The following is a 23,301-nucleotide window of genomic DNA, read 5'->3' on the forward strand; positions in this document are numbered from 1 at the left end:
AGGGCAGGATGGGGCTAAACTCTAGGCAACATCTCGAAGATTAGAGTCCTTCCACAGTGAGGTCTCTGGAATGGACAGTGCATAAAATTTTCAAGAGTGCTCAAATTATAAGTCACATTAAAGTCAGTGAGGCTTACTTTCCTAAATCTCTTAGGTACCTTACTAAATTTTACCCCATAATTAAGGAGATGTGGCCTAGATCACTTCCCCCCCACCCCCACCGCCCACTACCCAGTCAAGGAAATGAATCAGCTGCTCAAATCCTGTTGCTCTTTCCCTGGACTCCTTCCTACAGCTTCTTGGTTCCCCCCCCCCCCCGTCTCTGGATGGAGTAACTCAAACTCCCTCCTCCTCCCACGGAGTTACTTCACACTACTGAACTCTGTCTTCTGAAACAAGTCTCCCTACTTCCAGGGAGTTACTACAGATTACCGTACTTCACTGCAGCCCCTTTTTGTTGCCAGCTTCCTGGCTTTATCCTAGCTCTGCCTGTTGCTTCTCAGATGGACCCTGTCATCATTCAGAGGATTACTTAGGCCACCTCTTTCCCCTCAGCTGTGGCTTAGCTCAGTAATTGGCCCCTTCAGAGACTCATTAACCCCTTCCAGGTTGGTGTGCGGTGAACACCTCATCAAAAAGACATTATTGCAGAATATTTGTGGGAAGCAAATTTCAAACTCGCTGTTGTGAGTATTAACACTAATCTAATCAGGGAACAGATACATACCATTGTGATGTATACATCCAATGCAGATACTGAATACTTGCAACAAACTGTTTGCAAATAGAGAGCTGGAAGTAATTGCAAAAAGTATTATGCTACAAATACTTTTAAAATGATGGATTCACTTGTATAAATCACAATCTGCTCATGGACAATTCAAACAGAAAAAGATGCAAAATTCACTGAATACATTACTTGTAATGAATTATTCACCTGTCTCTGCTCTTCTCCCCATTCCAAATGAAATAACAGACTCAGCATATGTTATAGCTGCCTGACTACAGTACAAACTTCATTAGCCAATATGTCTTCACTGGCTGGCATTGGTCATTTGTATCTCAGATAAGATTTTATTTTCTCACTTGTCCCACCTTGGACAGTTTTAAACAGAGATGATGATACCCACTTCCACTAGTCACCTCTGAATGAGCAAAGAAATTAACATATACTACATATATTAAGGGAACATATATTAAGGGAAGGAAAAAGAGCCTATATTTTTATTAGATATACAATGTTTGGATCATTTATTTGTCTCTGCTTTAATGCAACTTGTTACAATGACTAAATAGAGAGGCCATGTTCTGCTAAGTAAAAATAAAAGGAAAATGTAATAAGATTACCAAATCTCCAAATCTAGTATTATTATTTTTACTTTAAAAAAAAAAAAATTCTAAAGTCACCGTGGTAATAGAATTCAGTGAAGACTTTTGTCTTAAAAAAAAAAAAGCCTTTAAAGACAAACCTTTATTAAGTTATTACCTTCATTTTTTCTTTCAGTTCCCATCAGCCACCCGCTTTCCTTTAAGAGACCACTTTTTGCAGTCTCTCGTGAGGCCACATAATACATGTTTCAAGATACATGAAAGCAATGGTTCTCAATCAGGTTATGCATCCCCCTGAGGGTATGCAAAAGTCTTCCAGGGGTACATCAACTCATCTAGATATTTGCCTAGTTTTACAACAGACTACATAAAAAGCACTAGCCAAGTCAGTACAAACTAAAATTTCATATAGACAATGACTTGTTTATACAGCTCTATATACTATACAGTGTAACGTAAGTACATTATTTATATTTCAATTGATTTATTTTATAATTATATTGTAAAAGTGAGAAAGTAAGTAACTTTTCAGTAATAATGTGCGTGTGACACTTTTGTATTTTGATATTTGATTTTGTAAGCAAACAGTTTAAGTGAGGTGAAACTTGGGGTAGGCAAGACGAATCAGACTGCTGAAAAAGGTTACAGTAGTCTGAAAACATTGAGAGCCACTGCATTAAAGTGTTTTGGGCCTGATCCTGCTGTCGCTTAATTAAATTTTAAAAGTCCCACTGACTGGAACAGGAACAGGAGCATTTCTAATCTATATACATACCTTTACACTGCCACTTATCACCATAATATCTGAGCCCCTTCCACATAAGATCGGTATCACTAACAAAGTCTCTAGTGGACTTAATGGAATCTCTAGATCTCCTAAAAACTCTTAGGTTTGTTCTCGTTCTTTCGTTCTTGTTGATTGGTTAAATTGTCTCTTCACTACAGGGTGATTGGTTTTTTTGTGGGTGTGAGGGAAGTGTTGAGTAGATGATGGTGTCAATGCTGCAACTGCTATTTTTGCTATGGAAGATCGGCTTTATCAAAGAAGAACTAAAACATGAGCTCTTTAAATGCAAAACAATCTACTGGCAAGATTTAATAGATTTGTGATAAAATTAGGGGGTTTTGTTATAGTTATTTGTTAAAAATACATAAGATAATACGTAGTAAGTAAAAACAAAACAAAAAAAAATCCTATAGTTATTCTGCATAAATATGTCCTTGCTATGCTAGACACTAGTACAGCCTATGTTAAGTTTAGCAATTTATATGCTAAATTAGATCTCATTCAGTATATTTTCTTGCCTTTTGGGATTTTTTTTAAATTAAAAAAAATGCAGATGTTTTAAACCATAAGGGTTCATTTGTATCATTTTAAACACTCTCTAAACTTACTGAAAGAGAAATTACAAAAGATTGCTGCTGAGACAGGTACATTTTATATTTTATGCATGAGACAGACAAATTGACAAGACCTGAATATGTTTTCTTTTTGAGAATGCTATGAAGAGACTGAGGTTGATTGCAGTTTAGTTATTATGCATATAAACTATTTATGCAAAATTAGTGTGGATCAGACTGTTTTTGGTATCTTAAAAAGCAAAGAAAGATATCACCCAAACCCCTGATGTGCAAGCCATTGCAAATGTAGACACTTCAGAAAAGAGAGATGAAAAATTCACAATGGCAGGCTGTCATGATGATCGACATGAAGAAGAACTCCCCCCCCCCCTCCCCTTTTCAAAAACTTTCATTTTGCACTGGATCCACAAAGGCAGGAAATCTATGCGTAAAGTGACCCAAGATGGCCGGGGCTGGAGGAACATCTATGCCACATACATAATCCCCACCACCAGCCTGACTGGAAATCTATTGAAAATTCCAGCTGGATGCTGGCAGTGGAGGCCATTTATCCCAGGAAACTCCCCTCCCTGCACTTTGGGGAAGTCCCTGGAACGAGGCTGTCAGGAAGCTGGTGAGAGGATCGGAACTCAGGGCAGTGGCACTTCCAGTTATAACATGAGCCAGGAAAAAGAATAAAGGAAAATACCACGTGGAAAATAGGCCCCAAATTTATCTGAGAAAAATATTTTTACACTGTTCTAAGAGGCATTTTCAATCGCTCTTCTACTGTGTTTTCAATACAAGAGCTAGCTATTTGTGATTGCAGTATGTCTAACAATCTTAATACTGAATATCGGTAATTTCTGAAGCCACTTCTCTGCTTTAGGCTTACATTTGAGAAGATATTTTAATAAATATTAATGGCACCTGGCTCAAAGCTTTATAATGGATAAAATGCCATGTCCCTGAAAAACAATGAATTTTGGAATAGTGGACATTTCTCGCATCATGTATCAGGATGGGAAACAGGCTAACCGTAATTGGAAAGAAATTGCATTTTTTTCCTCCAAATTGACAGCATGGCAAAGTGATGCTGTGTCACTCTGATTCTGTGGCCATGTCACTTGTGATTCTGCTGCTACTATCAATTGCTGAAGATCCTTTCTTCACCCTTTCCCATTAGAAAAATCTCATGGAAAAAACCCTATGTTTTTAAAACAAGTTCCATTATATTCTTAAAAATATCTAATTAAATGTCTTGGAGAGAGAGTAAATAGCACAACAACGAAATTGACCAACAATACTGAACTGGGAGCACTTAAAAAGGCTGGAACTCATATGAAGGGACCTACAGAGATTAGAAATATGCAAAAACTAACATGAGATTCATCCTGGATTAAATGCAAGCTAATACGCCTAGAACATAAATATCCAAAGGGAGGCAGAAACCTGGAAAGCAGTAAGAGACACAATACTCAAGACTTGAAAAATTTACTAAACACCTATTAAATCAAGAACTAAGCTTACTAAGTAGCATGAAAACTATTATACAACTATGCCTTTCTCCCCCACATCTGTTGCAGTTGTTTGAAAGAATAAGATAGAAGGTGTGACAGGGGCTACCGGAGGGTGGTAGAAGGGCATTAGCCCAAGAATGATCAAGGCCCTGTTCCCCTAGCAGCTGCCCAAGGCTCCCTCCAGGTTAATCAGGGTCAGCTGAGGCCAGAGCCAGCTGGGACCAATTAGGGTCATCTGAGGCCAGAGCCAGCTGAGACCCATTAAGCACTGCCTGGGAGCAGATATGAGCTCCCTGCCAGCCAGGCAGTGTGCTCTTGGAGTTTGGAGAAGGAGAACAGTGAGTGGCAGAAGCCAGAGGAAAGCAGGGGGGCTTCCTCAGTGGAGTGGCCACTTAGCCCCGATGGGATCCAGGGTAGGGAAGCAGCCCAGAGAAAAGACTTGCGCATTTCCTTAGAGCAGCAGCCAGCCACTGCTGTCAGCCAGGGCCTCTGGGCTGGTGTCCGAAGGAGAGGGTGGGCTCGGACACCCCCAAACCCTAGAACCCAAGGGCACTACTCGGCCTGCGAAGACCTGTGGGAAGACTGGTCCGAAGAGAGACGGCCGCCGTCTTGAGACTGGTGGGAGTCCCAGGCAGCCATTTTGTGTCCTACCACAGTGAAAAAGCGCTCGGCCCAGGGGAGCACGGAGGCCACCCCATCACAAAGGATAAACAGCCTTTCTAGGATGCAAAGCTGGTATGTAAATATGCATGTACTAAGAATTGCAACACATATCACTATACAGACAAAATGGGCTCCATTGTGTCTGCAATTATATCCTAAAAAGTAGGAAGATGCAAGCAGGTTGAAGAGAATTTTAAAAGACCATTTCCACAATTCAAATGCACTAACTTTGTAAAGTAATATAAAGGAAAATCTAAAATTAATTTGAGCAGAGTTAATCTCTTCCAAAGATTAAATCAATATAAAGGTGAAAGTCCTGTCAAAATGTGTATTATATTATTAATAAGAGTTGCATCACTAAAGAATTGTAGGTTGGTCAGAATTGTACCAACTTTCAGAAAAGGATGTTAAGACTGATCCTATGCATTATATAGATAGGCAATTCTTACTTCAGTATCAAGAAAAGTAGTTTAGAAAATACTTAACAATACGTATAAAGGAGCATGATAGAGAAAAATCAGCCCAGGTTGTGCAAAGGGAAATTGTGACTGACCTATCAGAATGCCTTGAAAGAGTTAATAAAATGTAAGAGAGCAGAACTGGAAGGTATACTTTCTTTACTTTTTCCAAAAAAGCTTTTAATAAAGGACCTTTAAGGATAACTAGTATCCAAAAAATGTCAGGTAACACATTTTCATTGGTCAAGAGTTAGCAAGTAAAGAATATGTTTAAATAGTCAGCGGACAGTGTAGAAAGAATCAAGGGACCAATTGTTCCCAGCCCTATATGGGTGGCAAAGGGAAGAGGGCAGAAAGAACTCACAAGTAATCTTTCCACCCACATACATGTGAGTAGTAGGGCTGACAACACAATCCTAGTTATTGTGTTTAACAACTACAACTCCACGTGCCTAGCTCCTCTGCAGTGATAGTCACCGCAAAGTGGATGGAGATTTGGGGAGGAGCCATAGACTAAACTTCCCTCAGCAAAGCAGGTCCTTCACTGGAGAAGACAATGCTGCATTCTTTCAAAGGGTGTTGTCAAGGCCATAATTCCCTTTACACTCTTCTGCAAGTATTGTGCATGTCTAAGGCACAGTGTCTCTGGGACTTGTCACAGGATGGTGAGCCTACACCAAGCCCCAATGATATCAGTTGCTTTACAGTCCAATTTAGACTCAATAGTGGGGGAACAGAGGCTATCCAATATTAACAAATAACCTTTAGTTAAATGGAACCAATTAGTGAGACATTAAATTCTACTGAAGGAATACAAATATTTGTTATTCTAGGTTAGAAAGAATTTTCACAAACATAGGACTATTGGGAAACTTGATGGCAGCTGAAATGAGATACAATGCAGGGTAACACATATTGGAAGGGACAATGTGCTGAAAACTATTTGCACACATTGATGGAGTTCTGATTTACTTTTAAACTCTCAGAGGAAAAAGAAAGCAAAAACTCTAGGAATCACTTTGAAAATCTCAATGAAGTTGTCTTCTTAATGCACAATGGCAGTCAAAAAGGAAATGCACAATCTGTTCTCCTTTCTCAGATGAGTGGTTCCCATGATTTTAGAAAGGAATCAATGGTTTTAAGAGGACAGAAAATATTATAATGAAATTATAAAGTGATGTGATAAGTTTAACTTGAATAATTCATTAAAAGTTGGTCCTTTCATCTGAGAAAAGTCATAATAAAACTATTAAAGGTTAAGAGAAGGACTATAAAATAATTTGAGACGTAAGACCTTCCATACAAATCCCAGAAGCATGTTACTTAGTTTGGAAAGGAGAAAAGTAAAAGGAGTTCAGCTAGAAGTTAAGTTATACATAAAGAAGGGTATTGAAAAAAGAAGAGTGTCCCTGAGTTTTGTGGCTGGTATACCAGAATTCTGCATTACTGCTCCCTCAAATCCTCCCTCCAATCTTTGGTCCAGCACATTACGATCAGTAGAGTATCCCTTGTGACTAAGTTTGAGGAACGGGTATTAATGTCTTCCTTCTCCATCCACAGCAACCATTAACAATTAGCTTCCTTCATGGCATCCCAGTTCCAATATCTGCAACTACACTTAACCATGAAAAAAAGTACATGGGTTTGATGTTTCTGTTATAATGATCACCAGTAAAATAGTTACCATCATTGGTATTTAAAGCAGCCCCATTAAGTTTCAGAATCAACACCTCATTGTAGAGTATGGGCAGTTTACTCCTCTCAGATTTATTGTTTTACTTTGTCCACAGACTCCAGAAGATAAATACTGTGGCAGTTTATGCTCATTTACCATTTAGACTTCCCCCTCATGACCATACGGGCTAGACTATAATTTATTTTTCTTTGTTATAAAAATATGCTGGAGCCCAAGTATGTAGCAAATTCAAAAGCAACAACTTATGCCACTGCATAATCACATTATACCATACATGAGGCCTTGGCAATAACAGAACGAAAAGAGCTCTTAAATCAAAAGTCAACAAAATTAAAATGTATAAAATGAAATACATTTTAACACAATGTTTAATTAACCTTTGACACTCACTGCAGCAAGAAATTATTGAAGTGAGATGCTTAGTAAATTTCAAAAGTGAAACAAACATTTACTTGTATAAGAAGAGGGTAGGCGTTACACTAGGCAGGATACAACTGCAGTACAAGAAGTTGATATTCTTGCTTCAATGCATAAATTGGCACAAAAAACACTGAGGATCAAGAAAAGTTCTTCCAATTGTCTAGTATTGCAAAAATTAGTGCTTAACCTTGATTCTAGAGCATCTTGCAGGATCTAAGGAGTCAGGGCTTGAAACATCAGAAACCAAATTTGATCGATATTACTACCAAAGGCTCTTACATTGCTTACATTGTGTTTTGAAGAGGTCCTGGTTTCCATGTGGTTTTTTTTTTTTTTTGGTTTGTTTAAATCTTAAACCATATGATCCAAAGAAAAAAGAACTAAAAATATTTCTAAATAGTTAAACACAATAAAAGCAACAGAAGAAAAATCACCACTTCACTGTACATAGCAACACAAAAGAGATCGTGCATTACCTTTTTATTCCTCAGATCACACCCTCTAGGATTTCTAATAGGATAATGTTAAACCTTTTCTTTATTAATTTTATCTTCTAGAAAGGAAAATTAAGTTTTATCTTTATCTATTTACGTGGAAAGCCCTTTCAAAGTAATTCTTCAAATTCCATCACTCTGCTTGATCTTGTAGGCTTGCAGCAGGATATCTTGCACATGCTCTAACTTACTTACTGAAACACAGTGCTTATCATTTCAGATACATACCCAAATGATTTCTTCTTGATGATATTGTTTCCAGTTCCTTCCACTGTCACTGAACATCAGGAGATAGCTTGTTACCCAGTCTGAACTCCCATATCCACCTTGGGTAGCAACTGCAGTGATCTCAGCTCTCTCACCAAGATCAATCTGGAGCCACTGATATTTGTTGGACACAAGAGGAGACCAACCACCAGCTCCTGTGAGAGTAAAGGGAAAAAATAAGAGAATAAAAGTTGCAGAAAGACAGAAATTATTAATCCATAGTAGAGGAGTAAATGCCAAACATATATAAAAAGACTAATTAGATTCATACTACAGATGAGCCAGAAACGATATACTCACTATTACCAGTGAGTACCATATTAAAAAAAATACCTTGAAACAGTTTGAATGGAGGAAACTGAGCCAAAAAAAAAAATAATCACTGTAATTTTGCTAAGAAACATCCTGATTTTGCTTTACTGCTCCCCCCCCCCCCCCATCATCCTGTGGCCCTCTTTTGCAATGGACTTTTCAGTGTACAACATATGTTTATTAAATAATAAATAATAGTAATGTTCTTCACTTAGACAATGTCTTCATGCAGAGGTCTCAAAACCTTTTTATAAACCATAACTAATTTACATCACACGTTCCCATTAAGTAAATATTGATATATCCATTTTTATGTTTGGTAAAGTGAGGTAAGTGTACCAAGGGAATTTATATGATTTTTCCAAAGCTACTAATAAGTCAATGACAGATCCAGGAATACAAAGTAAGGTCCTGACCCTGCAAACACTTATGCACATGCTTAATTAGTAGAGCTACTGGCAGGAGTAAAGATAAGTATATACGTAAGTGTTGCAGGATCAGGGCCTACATCCTGTACTCTATCAAGCAACTAGTAGACGTTCATTTTGAGCACTATATAAATAATAATAATAATAAAGAATAGCAGTAGTAATTCCTAAACAGAACATTTGATTGAAAAAGAGTTCAGTTTATACAAAGGTTTCACTGAAATCAACGAATACTCAAAATTTTCTGCACCAAAATTCTACATCTTTTTAAAAGGACCCAAACAGTAAAATGTGTAGAAATGACAGTTGGAACCAACCTGTTCCTCGTTCTCACCTTCTTCATTATCACCCCAACCAATTAACATAGCCCATCCCACCCTAAACTTTGCAAAACTAAACACAAAAAGGTCCAAAGAACAAATTAATAGGAAATTAATCTCATAAAAAAGGAAATGGGATTTTATGATTTATGAATTTATCAAGATCACTATATTTTTTCACATTAGGATACAAAATTATGATACGGTAGGCAATATTACTAGGGTGCAGTGACAGAGAATGAGGAAGGGTAATATTTTAATTTATTTAATGCAGGCAGATATAAAGAGCCATTTTCCCTAAACTCCAGGTATATCTGACAAATGTTTAAGCAACACATTAAACATAAAACAAAACCAGCAGCATTGTCCACCAAATAGAGCAGCAACCAATATAGTAGTTGAGAATAATGATGTATTTCACATTTCCATACATTTTTACATTTGTGGGAGTTTAATCTGTGCTATGTTTTGAAACGAAAGTGAATTATTAAGTTTTAGGGTTTGCGGGATTGTGACTTACTCTCACTATGAACTCTTAAAATTAACTTTTTTTTTTTTTTTTTTTTAGGATTGAATGAGCCGCAAACATTTACATCAGCTTGGTGTATATGCTCTGCAAGAAGTGAGCTTTGATCTGACTGATCACAGAGGGCACATCCATAGTGCTATAACCTCTGCTAGCAATGTATTTATGTATTAATTCAATATAACAGCCTCCCTGGTTTAAACCCCTATGATAAAATTTAAAAACTTAGTTGCCTCATAGAAGTCTACTAAATAGATGATTCTGTCTAGGCACCTAAATTAGGATTTAGAAGTATAAATTTAGATATCCAGGTTGGAACGTTTTGGCCTTAATTCTGAAGAGGCTTGACTCTGCCACCTTTACTCATAGTGAGTAGTACTTTACCCCACAAGTGATATAGAATAAGATTCTATGTAGTAAGATGACAGGTGGCAAAATCAGGCCCTAAATAGGTCTCTGAAGTACTGTGCTTTGAATATGATTAAAATTCATTATGAGGCATTTATAGACTGGCTGGTATCTCTGCTTTTATTTATTTATGATTTTTCTTAATTTCTTCATCAGTTCTGTATTATCTTACAATTATTTGACATCTTTCATTTAAAACCGTACTCAATATCAACAAACAGCTGGAGAAGTGGGTAAGAAAAATTCAGCAGCTACCTGACTGTATGCTTCCACTCTACTAATATTGAGTTACCAAACCATGCCACATAGATGGAAGGATAAGCTATTGAACACGGAGTGCTAGATTCTCTTCTGTTCCAGAGAGCCTCTTCTCACAGATATTAGGAGAATGCAGGAGGGGGTGGTTGCATCTCCCTAATTGGAGCTAGCCCCAGACCTAATACAGTTTAGGGCTGTTGCTGGGCTGCTTCAAGTTGTGCTACTGGTATAGAGTCCTTAATGCACTCTACACCAGTGGAGAATAGTTATAGCAGAGCTTCACCATACCCTGTCCCCATCCTGTCCCTACATCCTTTAACATGCCCATCATTGCAGGGGAGGCAATTCAGGCACAGGATATAACTGTGGCACACCTGTGCCAGCAGGAAATTCCCCTCTGACAGAGGAATTCTCTACTGATGATTTGTGACCAGAGATGGCCCCTTTGTAGCACTGGAGTTGCAAAAACGGACTATAACTATGTAGAGAATCTGGTCTTGAATTTCCCCTTTATCACAAGAAGTGGAATCACTTAATGATGTCTACAGTGGGTACCAATAGCATGTTTGTTCAAATAAATAGAGAATTCATTTTTAAAATTTTGGGACTACTAAAGAAAAATGATTGTGATCACATTTGCAGAAGTATCCACAACACATAGCACGCACACAGTGTTTACAGGAGTAATTCTATAGTTTTGTCATTTATCATGTTTTCCCTTAAACGGATACCTCTCACTTACATCAAAGGGATGCAATATACAATGTCCAGTAAAGAGATTGAGTCAGTAATCAGTAACCAAGGAAAGGAGCATTTGTATAAACTACATATATATATATATATATATATATATATATATATATATATATCTATGAAAATTGAATTGTAAATAAGAATCTATAAGATACTGTAGTTTAAAAGAGCAGATGCAATTATACAGGTTTTGTCTCATTGTTCCAATAGATTAAAAACAAAGAAGGCAATCTCTACATTGTATATAAGCTTTCCAGAAACTCAAAGCAACTCTTGGTGAAAACACAGAGATTGTTAGAAAACCTATCATTACTTCTTATGATGCTGAATGAGCATTTGTTATTAATTGAAGACCAAAAAATATTTCATTAAATCAAAAGCAGCTATTTACTAATGCAACTAAGATCAAGTGCCACTCATATCCACCTCAGTTTGCTGTAACAGAAAAGTGATTGAGTTGAGAGAAATGTCCGTTTTGTTTGAAAATAAATGTTTTGGATTTTGTTCAATGTATATTTTGTTATTCTTTGAGAATAATCTTCTTCAAACTGCTGACCAGAGGTTCTGTAGATCAAAATCATGATGCCCCTAAAATTACATACAGCGAATGAGGGTCTTCCTTCATTTAGCCCACTTGGAGACCAATTCATGTTTCCAGGATTCTTGAAGCACTGGCCTCACAGGATTAAAAATGTAAGTTATGGGAAACAGTCAGTCTGTCATCTGTAAGTCTCCGGTTTGAATCTAGTCACATCAACAGTAACTGAATTTGGGGCTAACTCACGCCTTTTAGGGAAAACACCCAGAATACCTAAGAAACTATTGATTCAAGTTGTAGGGTTTTCTATGAGGTGGGCAGGGTTGAATTTAGAATTGAATCTAACCAACCCCTGGATGTCTCAAAAACCCATTGGCTCAGTGCCTCCCATGTTACTCTGTGGGCACCCTGAACCCCCATACCACTATTGTCTCCTCAGCAGCTATAACTCCATTAGTTCCATGCCTACAAATTCCCTATGTTCTACTTTATTAAAAATGCACAGTATAATTAACACTAATTGGTACCTTGCAGGCAATCTCAAGAAACAGATCAAGGCCTGGAACGATCTCCCCAGGACAGGAATGAGGTGTGGAACAGTGTGGTGGAATTTACACTGTAATATAAAAGGTTAATAGCTCCAGTATGTTGGCATGAAGCGAAGCCTTTGGAAGTGTGTTCCTTAGTGCTTGGTAAATAGGGAGGCAAATAAGGAGCCATAATGTTAGGGAAGAGAAATTTGTTAAGTGGACACATCAGTGTGAACACGTAACTCTGTAACTCCAATAAAGGAAGGTTTAAATTTCACTCATTTGTGAAATTTTTTATTTTTTTCCAGCTGCAACCTGAAAACCATATGCATCACTGACACATCACTCCCATGATGAACTAGGGCAGCTCAGCAAGAGCAAGGATTGTGGGTCATCATGGGAAGTATAGTCTGGCTAACGAGTCAGCTTGTAGGAAGAACATCCATTTTTCAACCAGCTCTCCTGAAAACCTATTCACAGGTTTATTGCCATTTAAATATGTTTTTAAGTGAAGAGGTAGAGGCAGTATACCAATAGCTTTACACCCTTATTTCTGTATAGACTTCCCAAACATCCCTTGCATAACCCACACTGAATATAAAGGTTTACTCTGCATTGCTGATGTCTCAGTAACTCTATTCACAAAGAAACTGATGGATTTACCTAAACATGATTACTAACTACTACAACAGGTCACCCATAAAGGACATACTTCTACTTAAAACTTATCCTTTCCTGGGCACACAAAAAACATTAATAGCCTCAGGGCCTTGCCTGTTTCAAGTATCTTTCTGTAAACACATCTTTTCTTTCCTCTGAGTGTGAGAGAGAGCACAACAGTAGCAACACATTCAGTACAAAACACACACAAACACATGCACACATTATAGGCATTTATTAAGGTTGCCCAACGTTTCCCATTTAAAGAACACATTTTCAGTTGCTAATAAATTTGCCAAGCTTTGTCTGTGCTGAAATTTTCCACGCCAGGAGTCTGCCTCAGGCTGAATTTTTCAGCAAAACAGATCTACTGTTTCTGAGAAGAAAGTTAGAGAAAATTATATTGTTTTGCCAATGATGATGATGTGTTTTGTGACCTTTGCTTTAAGGAGCTTTAGTGGCACCTTACTTTTGAACAGGAACTTAAAATTTGGAAGGGGATGGTCTTTGTGCCAGGGATTTGCCTTTTGCTATTCCTTTGAAAATCTGCCTAAATTTGGCCAAGCTTTGGGGGGGGATGGTCACATTTTGCACATTCTTGACAGAGACTTGCTATACTCCATGCAGAAAAATTCCATGAATATTCCATCCATACTGAGTAGGCCCCAGCCTGGGCCTGCTGGGAGCTCAAAAGAACTTTCCCTGCAAGTGGTGGTCCTGTGGAAAAAAACCAATATGTGATCATTTAGAATGTATCATAATACATACGCACAAGGATCTGATTTAAGATTGCCCAGACAACCTCAGTTCTGGGATTTCCTAACTTTTGAGTTGTTGATTTTGCCAACTTAATCATGTTCTTCTAACATAGCTGGTTTTGGTTTTTGCTTTGCATATTTATATAAGACATTTTGTTTCAATCATTTACCTTTTGTTATATTTTCCACAGCCTTTCTTTTGGGTGGGAGGAGGCATTTTCTCTCTAATGAACAAAGTCCCCGGTCAAATTTAGAGAACTGGTATGGGTTGTTCTGAATTAGGAGCCCTAGGCGAGTTGCTGTTGTCTCCAATCATCTCCCGAACACTTTGTCAGAAGAGATGTCTAATACAGTCCTCTTTATTGCCCATTGTCCCTTGCTGCTATTGTCTCCATTGGGATTATCTACATGGAGTGTGCCTGAGGAATCTACAGTCAGGTTTCAAAAGCAAACACAAGTACTCTTTATGGGTAACTTGTCTGACATAAATGGTGCAAATAACTAATAAAAATAATCCAATAGGTACCTAATTTATAGTGTTAATTAGAAATGTAGAAAATCTCCTTAACAGCTACTTACTGTGTGGTGAAAGCTGGGATTCTCACTAAAATTTGCAATTTTAGCACAGTGCAAAAAGGTACCATTCCATCCGCCTGTGAAGCCCCAAACCCTTTCCTGGAGTACATCAACTTTGCTTTCTAAGTCTGTGTTTTCCCACTTTACTCTAGTGGCACTTTGTCTTTTGGAGCTACTTGATAGACTAATGGAGCATCCCCTGGTTTGCACTCTTCTGCTCAGTGGTCTGCTAGGGACCACAATGTGGTCAAACAACACACAGGTCCCATCAACTAGCTGTTGGTACGTAACTTATTGAGTTCCTTACACCCAATGTAACACTTACATATAAACCTGCTAATTAAGAAATGGTAATTTTTAAATGTTTATATCCTCTTTTTTTAATGTTTTTGGATAAACCTAATCCTTTCTAGAATACCTCCGGCAAATAAATTTCTGAAATGTGATAGTTAAATATTGAGATTCATTTGCACATGACTCTAAAATCTAAGAAATGGATCATTTTTAACATTAATATGCAGACATTTGAGTTATGAACTCTCATTCATCACCATTTCTGTCAATTTCTGCAGTGTTTGTCATCTAATATTATTTATAAAGTTAATTTGATGTAAAATGTGTTTTACGTTGAACTTCCAAGCATGCAGTAAACGACATTTTTTTAAATGGAGAACGCGTCATATTTTTGCAGAATAAGCCGTTTTAGGTGATCTGACAAAGTCTTCTTCACCAAAAGAACCAACTTACAGCTCAGTCAGTTATTTGAGCAAGCACTTCAAATGCAAGTCATAAGCAAGGATGTAGTGGGTTCACACAGGGCCCCCCCTCTGCTCACATCCTCTGCTCCCAAAAACCACTCGCAGACTTTGGCTTCGTGCTCCCACCAGTGTTCTTTATTTACAGGTGGACACCTACCACCATCTATCTATCTATCAATCAAATCAATCCACAGTCCAGCCTCACAGCCCCAGGGGCCTCACCATTTCAGCCACTGTTCAAGGGAAGCTCACCCACCTCCTATAACTTCTGCCTTTTCTGGCTGTTTGCCACCCCTGTATTTCCTTCCTGTGAGCTTTTATTGTGCCTTGCTAACAAGCTTGGCAGCTGCTCCTCATCAGCCCATTCTGTGCAGGTTCCTCAGCTTGTTCCAATTCCCATCAATTAGGGCTCCAGTGGTAGGGGGACTGACAGCCTGCTTTCACCTAGCACCCTGGCACAAAAGGCCACTCCTGCAGCTTGTCTCTAGACCTTGGGGAAATTTACAGGAAGGGAGCTGCTCCCCCTCCTGTAGTCTGAAGAATGTAAGCTGCTCTGCTATCCTTAGCCCCTGCCACCCCAACCATTCCATCTTCTACTCCATGGGTCCCCCTCATCACTAACCTAACCAGATTTTGACTTCTAAACACATACGTTTTAGGTGCATATATTTTAAATGTATAATTTCTGCAAGTATAACAATTATGTTCAAAACATTATAAATAGAACAACGTAACCATGCACAACTTAAGTGTGAAGAGAAGAAAACTGGAGGGGGGCTGAGAAGAGGAACCAGGCAGTGGGAAGCAGGAGGTGCCTGTTTAGGATTTAAAGCAGATGACAGAAAGTAGCTGGAGGTCTTCAGATTGGAGCTTCCCAGAGAATTAGTGAAAATCATATTTACTGTATTTAAAATTTTATATTCCCAGCAGAGAAAGTATGAAATGTTGATCAAGCTTTCTTACCTGCCCTCACAGTGTATCAGGCTGCCAGACTCCTGCTGCTTCATGTGAAAAGATTTTAGAAGCATAGAACAGAAACTGGAGCACAGGTTAAAGTCTTCTCCAGCACTTGTGTGTTATCCCACTACTTCCTTTTGCTGCCTTGGTGTGTAAATTAAACCAAATAAACAAACAGCAGCTGACAGCAATGTATCCACACTCACACCAATTTACCAGTGTGTAACTTACATCACCATTTATATCAGTTCTTAATGTGGTCATACTATGGTGAGTCATAAACTTTTAACAAATACATATGGTACATGTGTCTTTTCTCTGGTTAACAAAGCAGCATATTTCCCATATGGAGAAATCCACAGATGTTGATTTTACACTGAATTCAATAGTTAAACCAGGGATGAATTTGGCTCCACATGCTGCAACACAGTTGACAAAATCTACTGGTGATTGTGATTTAATGTGCTTAGAAAAGTTAATTTCATGAGTTAAATGAAATAAAGTAGCTTACAATGTCAGTGGAGATACAACAAATGACAAAATACTTAGAGAAGTAAATATCTTGTTTTGCTTCTCTTCTAATTGACAGAATCACACTCTAAATAAATTAAATGTTCATACAACTGCAAACACACTCTTAAGCAAACTAAGCAAAGTTTTTAATAGAGTTGTTTTATCTTACTGAACAGCAGGAGTCTGGATGCTTGCACTAAGATAGAAAATCACTTTTAGTACTCAAAAATCTTTTTATTGACTGGATATTAGCTCTGTTTAAAGATATGAGAAATAATGAGATCAACAGGAAATTGCAGCAATTCCAAAAACAATGTAAATACACTGAACAGTGATACTGAGCTTTTTAAAAACTGTATCTAAGGTCTCCATCTAATTGTCACTTGAGCAACCTTAGTTGTTTGCCTCTGCAGTCTTATCCTGTTGTTATGTAGAGGGCTGGGAGAAAACTAGCTGGAGATGGTGGGCATAACAGCTGCCTTTCATTCATGCTAAATGAAGGAACAATTAAATACATCTTTTATTAGTTCAGGATTCTGAATTATGTAGGCAGAGGGGTTTCACTGTGGGCTGAATGGAAATGCAAGGATGGAAGATTAATTTTGACTTTAGTTGTGTGTCCGTTTGTGTGTGAGAGACAAAAGACAGAAACACTACAGAACCAGACAGAAAAAGAGCAAAGAAGCTCCAGACACACCCAGAGAAGCCCTCGTTGTGCAGCCATGAGAAAATGTCTAGAGTGTGTGCTTTTGTGCCAAATGCTGGCTAAAAGAGGTTTGGAACTCTGAACAAAAAAAAATAAATAAAAAAAACTATATCCTGTTTGATTCTTCCCATGTTCAGGAAAACAGCATCTTACGTGCATTCTCTGTAATTAAACAGAATTGCATCAAAGAAATGCCTCCATTTCACCTTCTAATGGAAATAGCCACAGTTGGGTGTTGTGAAGGTTAACAACTCAGGTCAAAAGGCGGTAACATTGTGTAGTCCATTGAAAACATGTATTTTGTAAAAGAAAATATTTCCTTGTACTGTACATGAATTTACATCCTATTCATATTCCTGATTCCACCCCTTACATCAGATAAAGCATTGTGGTTGTTCTTTCAAAAGTTTACAACTGAACACTAATACAGTTTTGAAACTTTACTATGCAAAAGAAAAATGTTGCTTTTAACCACCTTAATTTAAATATAACCAGCACAGAAACAGTTTCCTTGGCTTGTAAAGCTTTTTTGTTTTGTTTTTTTAAATTTTCCCTTTTTGTAGTAGTTTATGTTTAACATAATATGGTACTGTATTTGCGGGGTTTTGGTGGGTTTTTTTCTTTTGGTCTCTGCTGTTGCCTGATTGTGTACATCCAGTTCCAAATGAGGTTTGTGGTTGACTGATCAGTTTGTAACTCTGGTGTTAATAACTCTGAGGTTTTACTGAACCACTTGTTGTGCTCTGATGAAAATAGATTTTGATTTGTGTGTGAAGCAACATGGACTGGAACAACACACACATTTTCCTCACAGCTGAGTCAATACACCTCATGATGTATGTGCTCTGTTTGACCAATCATTTAGGTACAGGCAGATACCTGTAAAAACAGCTATCATAGCCAGGCATTTGGTGAAAATCCTCATTGCCACAGAAAGACTAAAGGATAGGACACAACATTGATTGAAATCTTTTCATGCACAAAGCTAGAGGTATATTCAGTGTGAGATGTACAAATTGAGACTTGCTTCTTGGAGCTGAAAGCAACTGACAAGCTCCTCCTACTAGTAGAAGAAAAGTACATCTGGGGAGAATCCTGGCTTCTTAGAAGTTGAGAAAAGCTCTACATCTGGTAACAGAAGGGAGTGGATATTCTCTTTTGTTCTTTCAGGAGCGGATTTAAAGGAGTCATATTTTAACACTGCTTTATGATTAGCAACCCTCAACTATGGTGTGGCTGAGGAACTATGTGGCTGAGCCTCCAAAGCACTTTAGCCTACAGAGATTCCTCACTGGTACTCAAAACAACCAAACAGTTCAAAGGACATTCTAACAATGCAGACAATAGGGATTCCCCAACCATGCAGTTTTCCTCCAAACACAGCCTCTACACTAGGGCCAGTAAGGGAGCTGGGTGAAGAAGCTAGTTCAGTAGCCCTACGTCACCAGAGGATTCCTCCACCAATGGGATTGACCATGATTCAGGCCATTTTGTACTTGTGGACCAGTACCAAACAAATGCAGTGTGACCAAGAGTTGAACAACTGATTTAGTCTTTTGTGTAGAAAAAAGAAAAATATCTTTATTTCACTTTCCATTGTGGGTTGTCAGACTCATGCTCATCATGGAATCATAGGACTGGAAGGCAATTCGAGAGTTCATCTAGTCCAGTCCCCTGCACTTATGGTAGGACCAAGCATTATCTAGATCAGCAGTCCCAAACTCTACTACGTTGCATACCACCACCATAAAACACCACCACCTGTAGGAGCAGGGCTGAGGGGGGAGAGGAGCCGCCACGCTGTTTTTTTTTTTTGGGGGGGGGGGGGCACAGCACTGGAGCAGCTCCTGGCCAGCCCCTCAGCAGCAGGTAGACATGTACCATTGGGAGGTGGCCTGTGTACCACCGGTGGTATGCATACCACAGTTTGGGAACCGCTGATCTAGATCATCCATGACAGGTGTTTGTCTAACCTGCTCTCAAAAAATCTCCATTGATGGAGATCCTACAATCCTCCCTAGCCAATTTATTCCGGGGCTTAACTACCCTGACAGTTAAGAAATTTCTCCTAATGTCCAATCTGAACCACCCCTGCTGCAGTTTAAGCCCATTGCTTCTTGTCCTATCCTCAGAGGTTAAGGAGAACAATTTTTCTCCTTACTCTTTGTAACAAACTTTTATGTACTTCAAAACTTATGTCCCCCCACCCTCCCCAGTCTTCTCTTCTCCAGACTAAATAGACCCAGTTTTTTCAATCTTCCCTCATAGGTCATGTTTTCTAGTCCTTTAATCATTTTTGTTGCTCTTCTCTGGACTTTCTCCAATATGTCCACATATTTCCTGAAATGTGGTGCCCAGAACTAGACACAATACTCCAGCTGAGCCCTAATCAGCGTGGAATAAAGTTAAATAATTACTTCTCATGTCTTGCTTACAACATTCCTGCTAATACATCCCAGAATGATGCTTGGTTTTTTTCAATGATGTTACACTGTTGACTCATATTTAGCTTGTGATCCACTATTTACAGGTCCCTACCAAAATCATGGTCCATTTTAGTAAATTTCAGGTCATACCATTTTTAAAATCTTGAATTTCATGGTTTCAGATATTTAAATCTTAAATTTCACGATGTTGTAACAAAGCATGAATATGTATTTTGGGGCCTGACCCAAAAGGGGATCGCAAGGCTATTGGAGGGGGGTTGCAGTATTGTCACCCTTACTTCTGTGCTGCCTTCAGAGCTGGGCAGCTGGAGAGCGGTGACTGCTGACCAGTTGACGAGCTCTGATGGCAGCGCAAAAGGAAGGTGGCAATACCGTGAGAAACACTGTGCAGTTTTGTATGCTTTTACCCTATAGTATAGGATAAGAGTACACAAAAGACCAGATTTCAGAGTCTGTGACGCATTTTTCATGGCCGTGAATTTGCTAGTGCCCTGACTGTGACCACCTCCCCCCCCATCCCTTTCTGCAGTACTCTTTCCTAGGGAATAATTTCCAATTTTGTATATGTGCAACTGATTGTTCCTTCCTCTGTGAAATACTTTGCATTTGTCCTCATTGCATTTCATCCTATTTACTTCAGGCCATTTCTCCAGTTTGTCCAAATCATTTTGAATTTTAACCCTATCCTCCAAAACTCTTGCAACCTCTCCCAGCCGGGTGTCATCTGAAAACTTTATAAGTGTACGCTCTATGCCATTATTTAAATCATTGATGAAGATATTGAACAGATCTGGACCCAAAACTGATCCCTACAGGACCCCACTCAATATGCCCTTTCAACTTGACTGTGAACCACTCATGATTACTCTCTGGGAACGGTTTTCCAACCAGTTATGCATCCACATTATAGTAGCACCATTTAGGTTGTATTTCCCTAGTTTATTTATGAGAAGGTCATGCAAGACAGTATCAAAACCTTACTAAAGTCAAGATATACCACATATACTGCTTCCCCACTATCCACAAGGCTTGTTAGCCTGTCAAAGAAAGCAATCAGTTGGTTTGACATGATTTGTTCTTGACAAATCCATGCTGACTGTTACTTATCACCTTAATATCTTTTAGGGTGTTTGCAAATTGATTGCTTAATTATTTATTTGTCCCATTATCTTTCTGGGTATTGAAGTTAAGACGACCGGCCTGTAATTCCCTGGGCTGTCCTTATTTCCCTTTCTATAGATTAGCACTATATTTGTCCTTTTCCAGTCCTCTGGAATCTCTCCCATCTTCCTTGACTTTTCAAAGATAATTGCTAATGGCTCAGATATCTCCTCAGTCAGCTCTTGAGTATTCTAGGATGCAATTCATCAGGCCCTGGTGACTAGAAGATATCTAACTTGTCTAAGTTATTTTAATTGTTCTTTCCCTATTTTATCCTCATATCCTACTGCATGTCAAGAATTTAAATTTCTAAAAGGTGGCAACATTTGTCTTGCTGGAAAAAAGTGGAAGTTACTAATAAACATGTACAAGTATTATTTACCATGCCAAATGCCTGTTCAGATATTTCAGAGCCATTTTCAATCCAACTCGAGATGATAGCACAGCACCAGGAAATGATATTTGCAATCACAGGGCCATTTGGATTTCACCTACCCCTTGAAGTCAGTTGCATGAATGTAGCTAACCTTATTTGGCCCCAATCTTCTGTGCTGACAGTTATTCAGATGAGTCCCATTTTGCTTTCCATCTTCTGAAGCCTTTGAAGACATTTTTTCTCAATCAATCATTATTTAAAAATATTCCAGTGGGCTATTTCATAAAGCAGTGGCTGACATGATGCATCAAAAGGACAGCTATTTGGCAACAATTCAAAGAGGTATCAAAGCCATTTTTTTTTCCAGCTTTTCTATCAGCATAACACTGTAAAGTGATATGGACCAACTGCCTACACTAGATGGCTCCTTTTGCATTATACTGAAATAATCTATATCATATTTACGCAGTTTGACAAAATTAATAGTAAACTTTGCACTTTACAAGTAGATTACCAAAAAAAGTAAAATATGCCAAACAAATACGTCCCAGTTTTAAGACATTGTAGAACGCAGTTTGTGAAGAAAATATTATGAAATTAATTGACCTCTGCTAACCTACTAAGCCTTAAGGGGAATTCATCCCCAGGGAGGGCATGCGTTTGCACCAACAGCCTCCTTAGGGGATTCTGCCAGGGTAGGCCACTTCTAAACCTCACCCATCTCTCCTTAGGGGCCCCACTAGTAGATGTTACTTTGGAAATATGCCAATTCAGTGCACCCTTTAGCTGCACCTAATGTCTGGCCAGCACTGCATGTTTTTGCTCCTGTGCTGATCAGTTGCAGATGAACCTCTTTGGGGCACATATTCTGACTACTTCCCAGGGCTGAATCTAGAACAAGTTTAATTGTGGAACGTTGCCTCATTCATAGTAAATTGTATAGCTGGTGTCATACTCCTGGGATAACTGTGCTTTTGACTCCTTCATAGCCTCCTTAGAGCCCCCACTCAGGTCTCAGGCTTATAGCTGTAACCTATTTTGGGGTGGCAACTTGTATTCCTCTCCGTCCAGACTCAGAATTTAGGCAGAAATTTCCTCCTGCAATCAGTCCCTCACTATGATCACCTTAGCAAGTCTGAGTTTAGTTCAGCATTGGCTATCCTGCTAGTTCCCAAGGACAAGGATACGGGGCATAGCCAGACGTGATCTTTTGGCAAGGCCTGCGGCTGACATGGGTGGACCAGCCGAAAAACAAGCGCTTCCCAAACTTCCCACTTTTGGTCACGTGACCGGAAGCAGAAAGTTCAGGAAGCCACCAACCCAGAAAGCTCCAGTTGAAGGTAACTTAAGTGGAGCTTGCGTGGGCCTGCTTTCTACAGGCCCACCCGTAGCTATGCCCCTGACAAGGATAAGGTTTACCAGTGACCAAACAGCCTTCACAAAGCACAGTATGTATTTAGAACAAAAGCATTGCAGAGAAAATATATCTTGAAAGCAATAAACAGCTTATATGCATGCCTGTCTTACCAGTCTCATCTCAGTTCTTGGATAGAGTGATGGGAAACCTTCATCTACAACAGGTTTCCCACTTTAAACAATTCTAAGTTCCTTGGGCCTTTTGAACTCAGAACCTCCCAGAAAAAAAAATGCTTCTCCTCTTTGCTGCCATCATCTCTCATTTTGTTGCTGGGTTAAGTCTACCACACATCAGACTCCTGCGCTGGTTGTTTTGTGTAGCATCCCATTTCTGGTTCTAACTGTATTGATGTGGTGGTAAATCTCAAACAAAGGAAGCAACCAATGTTCAGAATGGATCTAGATATTTATCATATCAATATGTTTTAGAGCAAAATAAAAGGAAGGCAGAATTAACTCAAATACATGGTGCACTAAGCTTTGGTACTGGTCACTCAAACACTCAAACCACTGACCCTCATAACAGTAGAAATTTAGCCCCCTTTCTTAGGAATTGTTTTCCCTCTTCTTAGCTACCCATGAATTCTGAAGGTTGTTTTACCCTTCTATAGGAGTCTCACCGACATGCCTTACTCATTGCTGGTCCTTTATGTTTAGGAGAGAAAACCAGCCACAGCACAAAGTGATCATTTTACTTCAGACTGACTACAGA

At 38.7% G+C, this 23,301-nt stretch overlaps 1 protein-coding gene across 2 annotated transcripts in view; it reads right to left on the bottom strand.

The window, feature by feature from the left end:
• Positions 1-23,301, bottom strand: part of CNTNAP4 (contactin associated protein family member 4) — a 438,417-nt gene that overhangs the window by 185,392 nt on the left and 229,724 nt on the right. For both annotated transcript variants that reach the window (XM_067569202.1, XM_067569201.1), the window contains one exon: positions 8,150-8,343. In XM_067569202.1, the coding sequence (XP_067425303.1) occupies positions 8,150-8,343 (194 nt within the window). The remainder of the gene's footprint in view (positions 1-8,149; positions 8,344-23,301) is intronic.

Source organism: Emydura macquarii, unplaced genomic scaffold (genome assembly GCF_026122565.2).
Source record: "Emydura macquarii macquarii isolate MOO-44397 ecotype Brisbane River unplaced genomic scaffold, CSIRO-AGI_Emac_v2 contig_2897, whole genome shotgun sequence".
In the NCBI taxonomy this organism is placed as follows: Eukaryota; Metazoa; Chordata; order Testudines; family Chelidae; genus Emydura; species Emydura macquarii.